The sequence below is a fragment of the Sphaeramia orbicularis genome, chromosome 11, assembly GCF_902148855.1.
Source record: "Sphaeramia orbicularis chromosome 11, fSphaOr1.1, whole genome shotgun sequence".
NCBI classification, from domain to species: domain Eukaryota; kingdom Metazoa; phylum Chordata; class Actinopteri; order Kurtiformes; family Apogonidae; genus Sphaeramia; species Sphaeramia orbicularis.
In genome coordinates, this window is record NC_043967.1 from 33,059,922 (window position 1) to 33,072,883 (window position 12,962).

General features: G+C 39.9%; 1 protein-coding gene across 1 annotated transcript; it reads right to left on the minus strand.

The window, feature by feature from the left end:
• Window positions 1-778: 778 nt before the first annotated feature.
• Window positions 779-11,742, minus strand: LOC115428228 (zinc finger protein 40-like). The gene is made up of 5 exons (XM_030147081.1): window positions 11,680-11,742; window positions 9,083-9,237; window positions 8,909-8,983; window positions 5,048-5,658; window positions 779-1,437 (listed from the first exon to the last, which is right to left on the minus strand). The coding sequence occupies exons 1-5, from the start codon at window positions 11,691-11,693 to the stop codon at window positions 937-939; spliced, it is 1,356 nt and encodes a 451-aa protein (XP_030002941.1). The 5' UTR covers window positions 11,694-11,742; the 3' UTR covers window positions 779-936.
• Window positions 11,743-12,962: the final 1,220 nt, after the last annotated feature.

Sequence of the window (12,962 nt, forward strand, 5' to 3'; positions counted from 1 at the left end):
CAGACAGACGTCCGATTGAAAATACAGCCTCGTGTTTCACTGTGCACGAATACTCAGTCTTTTATTGAAAATCAAATGTCAAGGACGACCTTTTAGGATGTCTTACAAACCACGCACAGAGCACAGTTTTCATATAAATCTGTAAAATGAGAAATTTAATGGTAAACATGAAAATGACAGAGTGATTGTATCATTTATAAAAGCAACAACACAAAAATACATGTATCTGTTTATGAAAAAACGACAACAGAAAAAAGTACCGTAGCTACCGTGAAACAGGACTCCTCTGGATATCAAAGCATTTGTCAGTGCACACCGAAACGTCTTTTCCTAATGTTAGAAAAGGAGGCGATCGTAACCCTGCTTCTGCAAACACAAACAATGACGACAACAAACGACAACAACGAAAGAAAAAAAAAACATATGACAGAGAAAAAAAAATAAAACTCACAGCCTTTAAGAATGACATTTCAAACCACAATCTTGACATAAATTGCACTTCAAATACTGGTCAGGTGAATAAATATTTGTAGTACCTTTCTATATCCATTTTGGTAATACAGTACATTAACACAGCAATAGTATATCAGAGCTGTCCAAAGGGTTAATAGGGAAAAAGATGAACTGATTAAAACTTTTGTCTATTTTCATTCCAGCTGCTTTTGCATATAGTACAGAATTGCATAATAGCACATAAATAAATTAACACCAATGACATCAAACAAGAGGGTAAAAAAAGATTTACAAAACATACTGCATATCTAACAAAGTGTCTATATTATTCATATAATTACATAATAGCGTCATTCAGAAGCGGTGCTGAAGAAGTGCTCTTTGCCTTTTTGTCCTCAGTCTCTAAACCAGAGTGCAGTATTTTCATACGAATACCTCCGGTTTTTGGACTTTTTGCACAATCCCTTTAAACTCTCCCTCCTATCAGAGCTGGGTCTGCGAGGGGGGAGCCTTTTTTTGGCCTTGGCTGCTCTCTGGGTAAACACACCTCTGTGGAACATCTGTGCTCACCTTCGGAGGTGACGGCCTCACCTCGGTCCCAACGCTCAGCGGCTGTCGGGGGCTCGGGGGTTTGTGACCCTTTCTGTGCGGGAGCTCGACCGAACAGCTGCTCCCGGACGTCTTCCTGGTGTCACCGGGGTCCGGCGGGCTGGCTGAGATGCTCACAGAACTCGTTTTATGAATGTCTTGTCGCTGCGGCGGAGAAATCCTTCCTTCTGCTCTCCATGGCGTCCCGGTCCCCGTGGGGGCGTACAGCCGGAGGGGGGACCTGGGCTGAATCATGTGGATCCCCCCGATGGGGATTAGGAGGCTCGGAGACCTGCTCGGCTGCTGCGAGTGCAGAGGGAGATGACTCAGAAGGTTGTGGGCCCCCCGAGGCCGTGGATGTGGGCCGGTGTGGGTCAGACCAACCTCATGTATGGACTGAAACAAAACAAAAGGAAAGGAAGCGTATATGATTTCTCACAAGGAAATGAGGTCATAACAGAAAACATCAAAGACAGAAAACCTGATGTTAGTGCTGTTGGTTTACATTGAACATAACTGTCGGCGTTCCTGATAAACAGTGATGACTCAACTATTACTTGGCCTTGGTGCTGAAACAGTTCATATTATAATCTTGTTTTAACTCATAAAGACTCAAACATCCACCGTTGACCAAAACCATCTACTGATCTGAATTGTTTAATACCTGTTGATCCACTAATCCTATCAATCCATGTAAATAATTGGCGTAAAATGCAGTTTTTCATCTTTTCATGGTCATCAGATATGACCCATTTGGACGTTCAGAAGCACCGTAGTGAACGTGGAAATATCGTCATCTTCTACAACATTGATTCACCAGTAAAACCCATGGAGTTGGATCAGTGACAGTGGATGGAGACACTGGGTTTATGTTCAGTTAATAATATCTTTGCTAGAAGAATTACTTTTTCTTCATTTCTGATATAATAACCATGATCTTGAATCTGAGCTTTTTATGATCAGTAAACTCAGTTTGGGAAAATACCTGATTTTCACTGAAAACATGCAAAATACAGAGATAGATAGATAGATAGATAGATAGATAGATAGATAGATAGATAGATAGATAGATAGATAGATAGATAGATAGATAGATAGATAGATAGAGATAGATAGATAGAGAGATAGAGAGATAGATAGAGAGATAGATAGATAGAGAGATAGAGAGAGATACTTTATTAATCCAGGGGGAAATTCAACTATTCAGCAGCTTTGCATACAACACAAGAAGACAAAAACACCGACAGAACAAAACAGGCAGGTTAGTAACCAGATTAACATTAAGGTTAGTATATAATCTAAAAAACTTTCTAGAAAAAACTTCCTGTACAATACTGTAAACAAAACACTTCTAATTTAAAAATATTATAATAGATGACATCAATCTATGGGGTACCCTGAAGGGCAAACAACAATGACAAATCACACAGAAAAAGAAAATCACGCACACAAGAAAAAGGTCCTACTGGAAAAGGCAGGTACCTGCTGGGACCAGGATCTGGATGTAGATTGGATTGTCTTTCTGACAGGAAGAGGGACAGTGCTTCTGTCCAATCAGCAACCAGATCCTGATCACGGCAGGTACCTCCCTTTTCCGGTATAGACTAAGAATAAGAAGAATAAGACTAAGTCCAATTAACATTTTTAAATGGGATAAAGGATGAAACAGGTAGGCCATAATGCTCTAAGTGGGGGGTGTCGGCCCGTACAGTTGTCCGTCACTATAACGTGGTTCACCTTTCGCAGCCTCACTGTTTCGCGGATTTTTTTTTTTTTTTTTTTGCAATTTTGCATGCTTTTTGTTTTTTACAGCATATGAACGTGTATTGTGTTCTGTGTCCTGATTGGCTAAGGGATTGTAGACCATTGTCAATCAATCTCCTCTGTGCTGTGTCTCCTGTACAGTACAGAATGCGTTCTTCTTGCCATAAATGTTCAATTGCTAGCAGTGTGACTCTGAAGAGCTGTATGTTTGCAAGTTTTCTCCCCAACAAAACCCACAACGTTGACAAAACATTCTGCACCGACAAAGGCACCTGCGGTCGCACTCAAAAGGCAGAGGAAGATGCTAACCATCGAACAAAAAGTTGGACTTCTGGACATGCTGAAGGAAGGTAGAAGTCAAAAGCTGTCATATTTATAGGAAAACATTTATATTTTATTTCTCAAAAATGTTTGGGCCTGAAAACAGGTTTTAATCTTTGGTTTCATTCTGTAATACTTTACTTTTTTTTAAAATCTACGAGGGTTTGAACTTTGAGAGTGTTTAAACAAGAGAGAAATGTGAGAAACTGTTAATGCCTGTCTGAGAAAAGTGTATAAAGTGTGTGGTGAGGGGTTTTACAGCCTTAAAACATATATAATAATTGTAAAATATAAAGCTGATGACTTCGTGGATTTCGCCTATTGCACGTTATTTTTACAACTTAACCCCCGCGATAAATGAGGGACCTCTGTATCCCAAACTCGCTCCACCAAAGGGTCTAATCCGACCCATGAGATGAATTTGCGAGGTGCAAAAATTACACAGAACACATTAACAATAAAGGGTGTCACTGGGTCTTGACAAACTAATTTGATCATGAAGTTTAATGCTATATTTTCCGTTCCAGATGCCTTTTACTAAATATTTTGTGCTTTTCTAGATCCACTGTGATCTGTAAGTTGTAATGCAAATGTGTAAATGTTAAACTGAGACATAACATTGTTAAAATTGCACATATTTTTTCTTAAGAAAGTTCAGGTTGTTCATATTTGTTCAGGTCATTGACATTTTTTGTGAAAGGATAGTTTGTAAATATAAAATATTTCATAGCGTTCTTTACTTTTTTGCACTAAAACAAAAACAACAAATTTGGAGTTGTCATTATTAATAGGTTGTTATTCTATAATTGTACTGGTCTGACCCACTTGAGATTAAATTGGGGTGAATGTAGAACCTGAACCCCTGAGTTTGAGATCCCTGATCTAATGTATCTGGTCTGGTCTAACGTCCATCTCCAGACCAAGACAGTCTGTTTAAACAAAACAAGCCTTAACCTAATGGTCCATTTTTGCAACTTATATCCACTAAATTAACTTCATTTAACCCAGTGTGTTTTACTATTTTAACCTAGCCGTCCGACGTGAGGCCCTTCTCTTTCTTCACAACTCTAGTAATGTTGAAACACGTGTCCCAGTAGCGGGTCTACAGAAGGTTTTAACAAATATTTAGGCACATAAAAAGTCTTTTCTCACAAAATACACTCAGTTGACAGAGAACATGCGAACAGAACTGTCAATGTGTGCTGATGTGAAAAACAACCCTGTGGAGAAGGTGAATTAGTATCTGATCCCAGGGACCTATATTAGTCTGAGAAGGAAGTGGTGAGGTTACACCATAACATTACCGCACATTTGGAATAGACATGTTTTTTTTTATTTTATTAGGGTGAACTGAGATATTCACCGACATTGCTTTCGTCGTCGACATGTGGTTCCAATCGTTGGTATTTAACGATCTGCCTGGTTCTCATTTTATCAGTGGCTGCCCAGGGAAAACATGTTGTGTCTATTTGGGAGCTCTCCTACATTATTTTAAGGCTTCGAGCAGCACGCTTGGTTTGAGTGATATAAAACAAGAAGAGTTGCCTTTCCTTCCTTTTCCAATAAATGTGTGACTTTAAAATAACCTCATATGTACCACCCTATCTATATTGTTCTAGGTGTTGACTTACTGGGATTTAACTGAACCACACAAGATTAACTTTGTGAGCCAAAAGCTGATTTATTTAGAGCTGTAGGCTAAGCTAACAGAGATGGATCAAGTCACAGGTGAGTGAAGACTGCGGTTTGAACAAAAGCCACGGTTTAACCACCGTTAATTATACACACTGCAAAAACACAGATTCACAAAAATACGTGCAAATAACAATACCTGGGATGCATTTGGGTAGAGATGTAATAAAATAAGAGCCGTATACATGTGTTCTGTCAGTGTTTTGAGGTAAAAGCTGAGGTTACTTACGAGTCTTGCTGTTGAAGGTTGGTCCTTTGGGTGAGGACAGTCTTGACACTGAACAGAAGTGTTTGCATGGGAGCCTGGTGGCCCACAGGACCCCACTCCAGGGGACTGTACTATTATAGGAGAAAGGCACCTTACAGGAGAAACTGGTCTCACTGGGGAGGTGGAGACATGACAACTGGAAGGGGAGAGGGAGGAGAGGGGAGCAGGAGACTGGCCGAGCATGGGCGACTGGCTACGAGGTGGAGACGGTTCCCTTTGTGGAACACTTGGAGAGTTGGGAGAGTTCCCGGAGGGTGTCGACACCGAGAGTTCGAGGCGTCGTCGGGCAAACAGGGCCCTCCTGGCGCTGGCCGAGCTCTTCTGGATGGTATCCTTGGAGGGAAGGGCCGTGGGTAGACTACGTTCCGGCTCCACGAGCGGGCCTCCTGGACCACAAAGTTCACTGTCAGAAGAGGAGACCTGAGAGCTTTGGGCCGCCGTCGGTCCCTTTTCTTCATCAGATCTGACGACTCCATGCTTTCTGTCATCACCCTCATCATGCCCACTTTTCCCCAGATGACCGTATTGACAATCTTTTAGTCTATCCGGGCCAGAACAGTTTTCACTCACTCCTAGGACACAAACATTTTGTACATTAGACATTTTTCTTGCGCTACAACATTTTTAAAGATTAATGTCTAAAGCAGGGGGTGTCAAATTCATTTTAGTTCAGGGGCCACATTCAGCTAAATTTGATCTGAAATGGGCCGGACCAGTAAAATAATAACATAATAATCCAGGGGTGTCAAACTCATTTTTAGTTCAGGGGCCACATTCGGCCCAATTTGATCTCAAGTGGACCGGACCTGTAAAATAATAACAGTGAAAAAAGGAAAATTCTATTATGATCAGGTTTACATCGATAAAGTTACCTTAAAAATCTGAATAACACGAAGAATTTGAATTGTCTAAAGAAAAACAAGTGCAGTTTTAACAATATTCTGCCTCGGTTTATCAGTTTATCATTTACACATGTGCATTACGATCGCACGAAAAATTTAGTAACAGGCAGAATATTGGTAAAATTGCATCTGCTTTTCTTAAGACATTTCCGTTTGTTCATATTTGTTCAGGTTATTCACAATTTTTGTAAAAGTATAGTTTGGTAATTTACACATTTTCATGTAATTTTACTTTTTACACCAAAAAAACAAAGAGAACATTTAGGGTTGTCATTATTTATAGGTTACAATGATAATATTTTACTGGTCTGACCCACTTGAAATCTAATTGGACTGTATTTGTCTGCATGAGGAACCTGAATTAAAATGATTTTGACACCATTGATTGTTAATATCTTCAGTGTAATTTTGCATTTCACAATTTCATCCTGCGGGCCGGATTGGATCCTTTGGCGGGCCAGATTTGGCCCCCAGGCCACATGTTTGACACCTGTGTGATAATCTATAAATAATGTCAACTCCAAACTTTTCTCTGTTTTAGAGTGAAAAAAGTAAATTTACATTCCGAAAAGGTTTACATCTACAAACTATCCTCTCAAAAGATGTGAATAACATGAACAAACTGAAAAAAATAAGTGTAATTTTAACAATATTCTGCCTCAGTTTATCATTTACACAAGTACATTATAATTTACAGATCACAGTGAGTCTACAAATACATAGAACATTTAATAACAGGCAGAATATTGTTAAAATTGTACTTACTTCTCTTAAGACATTTCAGGTTGTTAATATTTTTTCAGGTTATTCACATTTTTTGTGAAATTAATCTTTGTTTTAGTGTAAATACATGAAAATATTTACATTTACAAAGAGAAAAATTTGGAGTTGTCATTATTTCTATGTTCTTATGATAGTATTTACTGAATCCTGCCCACTTGAGATTGTATTGGTTGGAATGTGGAACCTGAACTAAAAGGATCATTAATATCTCCAGTGTAATTTTGCATTTCACAAATTCATCCCAAGGGCCAGACTGGACCCTTTGGAGGGCCGGATTTGGCCCCTGGGCTGCATGTTTGACACCTGTGGTCTAAAGCCACATTCCCATCACAGAACCAGGGCCTATAATAGGTTCATGGGATTGCCAAAAGGCCCCTGGGGTAGTACTTCCTCAACTTTCTGTACCAGAATTCTAGTGTCAGGAACTTAAATGCCCCCTTAGACCACTAAATTTCCACTGTGGTCTAGTGACCTGCGGATATTAGTTTTTAATAATAGTTATTTTTGTGCGCAACTGCTAAATAGACTCCTTTGTGACTAAAATTTATAGCTCAACACTATCAGCCTCCTCTACCAAGATTCCTAAACATCTGATGAGGGACAATTTTGGGTTTATATCAAAGTCCTGGGTACTAAACTTAGATATCAACCCCTTCAGTGTTTGTAGTCCTTGGGGAAAGTTCATGTGCTGGAAACACGCCTTCAGTTGTTCATGATCTTTGGGGGTGGGGCTCACAGTGTAGAACATCTCCTCTTGGTCACTGCTTGCAGCATTTTATTTCAGCTGCCATTTTTTAAAAAAGCTGTAGCTGCTTCTCATCATGCTTTGACACATTACCGTGAAGTTACAGAACAAAATGTGTCAGATGGACTGAGTTTGAAGTCCAGGCCTGAACATTTGTTGTATGCAAATCACACATAAAAAATGAGATGTAAAAATGGTTATTGCTTTTTTACACATTGGCAAATGAATGTGCCTTATCTTGGTGAGCCTTTAGATCACAGTGGAAAAATAGACAACAAACAGCCTAGAGGAGCATTTTAGTTTCTGGGCCTTGTAGTTTCTGTGTCTAGTTTAGATACTTCAGATATTCACCCACTATTCATAAAACAAAGATCCCTTCCTGACTTGGTTGGCTTTTTTCTTTAGTTTTCACCAATTACGACAAAAAATACTACCAAGGTAAATTTCAGCCCCTAAATATACAGTAATTTTGCTCAAAACATTAAGCAACAGTGGGTATTTTTCATCGTATTTTTGGATTCAATGCGTGCTACTATCCAGGCAATAAAATTACACTGTGTAATGAATTATTAAAAGAGTTTACCATGATAATTATTCTCCAGGGTGTGATGTAACCAAGCCTAACCCATGCTGTCCATGTCAAATCTCTACATCTCATACATCTTTTACGCCCAGGACTTTGATATGCTTCTAATCAATATTTACATTCCTTCTCAAACAAATGCGAAACCCTGAAGCCTCAGACAAAAGCACAAAGTATATACACTGAGATAATCAGTGTTTTATTTAAGTCTATTAACACTTCAGACGCTTGGAGCAAGAGTTAAAGAAGTGGGTCACTCCACACCAGTCACTTTTAGCCTTTATGAAATCCATTGCATGAAGAATATTACACCAAATAGCATTAAACTGACACTGGTTCTTTGACACCGAGTCAGCTGAAGAGGAAAAGCGAGGTAGCTACTGGTGTAGAAATCTTGGTGATAGTGTTTTCTTTGCATATTAAGGGTGATGTCAGTTCAACTATAACTAAACAACTCTCAGTCCATGCAGGATAAGTATCCCACATTTTATTTATTTTGCCAAATTTTGTCCATTTCATCAATACTCAAAAACAGCTCCACCATGTAACTTGCTACTACAGTCTTGACTCATATTAAACAATACAACAAAACTTCTCTCATCCAGCTACAAAACTCCTTAAAAAAGCCAAAACAAGATGAATAAATGTAGTTGTTGCTTTGGAAATGAAACTCCTTGTCTAACTGTATTGGTGTAAACCTGCAAATAGTCTTTACTGTGGCCTGCACTGGGCTTAAACCTCTTGAAAAGCTACTCAATGGACTTCCCATTAAAATGATTTAAATAACATGAAAATAAACCACATGGTACCTTTATGCATGTCATCTGGGTAACAGCAGGTCTTTTCTATAACTGTCTTAGATGTCATGTGTTCAGTGGTGCTTTCTGGAAAAACAAAGGACAACACAAGATGATTCACTGTGGATTAACATTAATTGGTTAAACAACAGTCTCTTAAAAATAGTTTTCATTGTCTGTCCTTACCATTGGCTTTGAAAGCAATGTTACAGTGTCTGCATTTATATGGAGGAGGTTCTGCGGAGTAGTGGGTGTCTTTTTGCAGCATGCTGGTATTCTTATCCTCACACTGGCACTTCCCTCCTCGTCCACTGTGCACCACGCCATACTTCTCATTTGATCTGGAAGTGTGAAGAGAGCAGGAAGTTTCATTTTCATCCTCTGACTTGTCTGTTGAGGCTGCCTCTCAGGATGATTGTTGCAATCAATGAGTGTAACTGGAGCTGACAGACAGGCCGTGGGCCCTTCAGCACCTGTAAGCAGCTTTTTACTGCTTTTATTATCCACTGTTAGTACCCTTTCTGTTTTGCATTTACTACACAGTGAGCTCACACTGTAGCAGCTGGACCTGGGGTCCCCACCCCTCCATTTATACTGAAGGGTCCCTCAGCGAGGCACCCACTTCATCTTCAACAGAGCAGCTTTCATAAGCCAAAACCAGACCCCCACCCCCACTGCCTCATAACCCCATCACAGCTCACACCACCGCTGAGTCCAAACAAGGGGGAGCCTACGATGTGGCCCAAGGTCCGGGGTTTGCTGTGGCCGGCCAATAAAAACAGTGCAGAGAGGGAGGGAAACCCTGGCCCAGACCAGCTGCTGCTCCAAATAAGCATGAAAAAACACAGAAAATGAAAACACATTCCTATGACAAACAATCGTTCTGATTATAATCTGCTGTTTTTCTTCTATTTTCATTACAGGCTTCACGGCTGGATAAACTCAGCAAGTATCATAAATGGTGGCTTTTACAGTCTTGGGAAACTTTCAAGTTAATGAAAGAGAAACATACACCTATACCATAAAGCACCTATATTCATGTGCTTTTCATGTAAGACCAATTACACCTACGATTTGATTTCAAGTGCCCTTCCCTTCCCTGTATGCCAATCCAAACACAACAGCCATGTTCGACTACCTTACTACTCTGTCTGTCTTTTGTGGTCTCAGACAGACTGAACAGACGGAGAAGGAGAAAGTAAGCAGGCGTTGGGATGACTCACTGCTTTAGGAAGGCTGTGATAAGTGTCAAAATGAGTCAACAGGGATTTGTTCACAGACACACTCCCAAACCAAAAAGAGACACACAGATGGCACCTCTCTGCACTCCTCTACATCGTGTTTATTTCTGAGGGGTGTCAAAAGTGCTGAGCAGATCTGCTCTAACCTTGCTGCAAATTAATCTCAGGGACCCAGTTTCTTCAATAAGGAACAAAAATTACAGGACTGTAATCACTGTTGCCCCTTTTCCATTGTGGCAGTTTCAGGGCCGGAGCTGATGCCTAATCTCACACCACATCTTTGTGTTTCAACAGCCAAAAATGTCAACTCTTGGCCAACGAAAGTGGTTCCAAAGGGGTATTTTAATGGTCTCTAACCAAGCACCACTTACATCAGGGGTTGGTGACATAATTATGAGGACAGGTGAGACCAAATAAACTGGAAAAAGAGCTAATGTTGCATATAATCCCAAAGATGGACAAATCCAGGGCTTCAGTATGGACATGAAAGGAGATAACACTTGCTTCTATGATACAATAAGGTCACATAAAGATCCGAGCAGAGATAAGGCTGTTCTTGTTGAAGCACTGTGAGGGCTGATCACCTGGTCATCTTCATAGTATGCATGCTGGCTGTTGTGCTAGCTGCTAGCTAGTTTCTATCAGGGGCAACCATGGGAGTAGACCTACACATTTCTAAAAAACTTCAGAGCCAGTTATAAAGTGTGTTCATTCTTGACTGACCTCAGATTCAACACTAGCTCAGAATTAGCACCAGGGTTGTGTGGGTTCGGGATACATTTGTTTGAATTGATGTATTAAAATTTGTGTTTTGGCCACATGCTAACCAAAGGAAGTAGAAAATGTGTCCTCTGAAATGTTGTCTTTGGTCTGACAGGTGTTTTGTTATATAACCCTAACATAATCATTCATACAACTTTTGCTTAGGGTTAAGGTCCAAGAGGGGTGGGTGTAAAACACTAATCACACCATACACTGTTTAGAATATTACTAATTACAATAGTAAATCAATTTCAGTTTGAGTTATCTGGTACCACAGCATCCAGCAGAATTAATGTTGCTATGGTTACCTGTGGTCTAAAATACCCCATGCATTGCGGTTGGATCTTTGTCTGAAATCTCCTGTTACGCTGTCTGTTTTTTGCTCTGTACCAGTTTTTCATGCAAATGCTTGATGGCCCACATTATAAATCATGGACTTTCTTTAGCTCATTAGCAGTGTCATTGCAGGAGAAAGAAACATGCTGCCGCTACATGTGAATGGCTGTGATGGTTGTGTGTAAATGAAACTCTGCAGGAGCAGAGGAAGCAAGGTAGTTTCCTGGCTGAAGGCCCCTCAACAGACGGTTTCTGTTGGTGCAGACAGCCAACCCTTGGCCTCTCCAACACGGTGGACAGACAGCAGTGTCCACAACATACCACAGCATGTGATTCGAGCCTGTTACGCTTATTCAAAGCTGTACATACAGAAAATAGGTCACTGAAAACACATTAGTGAGTTTCTTATTTCAAAATGTTCAGCTTTCATTAGGTCGTACTCACCCCTGCTCAGACATCCAAATCTCAAGAGGTTGTTTTCCTCTAAAACATGGGCGCACTTCCACCCACTCCCTCCTCCGCCTCTCTCGTCCTTCCCCTCCTCCTCTCCTCTGCTTTTTTGATCTGTTGTTGTCAGCTGGCTGCTGTCCCTTCCTTGCCCCATCGTGGTCTCGGCAGTAGGACTGGCTGCTGTAGACCTACACTCGAAAGAGACATGGGCAAATTCACCAACTCTGCTCCAGCATGCCCAGGGAACAAAAATTGGGAATTCTCATTGAACGTTTTGTTTTATGGCATTCTGATAAAGCACATGCATTCCTTTCATCAGGTCAGATTTGCACCAACTTTTACAGAGGAAAGGATTACTGAATTTTACTTTTTATAGCTAACAATACTTTGCCCAAAACTAATTTCAAATTATGTATTTTGACAAAAACGCAATTGCATTTCAGTGTAGTAAAAATATTTTTGAATTATTTTTCAGTTCAGTGGAGTTTGGAAATACACGTTATTTACACAATATGGTTTAATTCACATTGTTTGTTTCCACTCCGTAGTTTTATATTTAACTACGCTGGCATTTTTCCACTCAGCACTTTCACATTCAACTTTACTACTAACTGTTTACCACAACTGAAGTTATCTAGTAACATAACATTTACAAAAGCTATGTGTGTGGGCACACATTGGCTGGATAATCTAAACAGCTCCATGACTTCAAATTGTGAATATAAATGCTGTCTTAAATTTCCCACTTTACCAATAGTCTTTATAAATGGGCCAGAGCATACAGACTTTACAATCAGCACTGAAAAATGGTAGTAGTTTACAACTCTGATGTGCATGGCTAGAGACTGTATTTTAGTCCATTAATAGTGTCAAAGTGTTAAGTTACTCCACTTGAACCAACAGAAGTTTGTATGGCATGATGTGGGGCCACTGAAGATACAGGGTCAATTAAGTTAAGACATTAAATGAGTTCAGATTGTCTCAGTACAATGATTAAGCTTGCATGACATACCAAAGATTACACAGATGATTTACCAACGAACACAACAAAACACAATATTGAGATATTTTACGTTATTATGCATAGTGTAAGCGTAAAAATACTTTCAGGCCATCCTGAAACTGGTAGGATGCAGTGTATGATGCCATTAGTGTTGCATTTTGGAACAAGCAGATTTACTTAGGCCCTGAAATTTAGTAACCTAACAAGTTATGTACTCTGTAAGCACTTAACAATTCGATTTCTGCCTAAAAAGTATCAGAGTTCTCTATTCAGC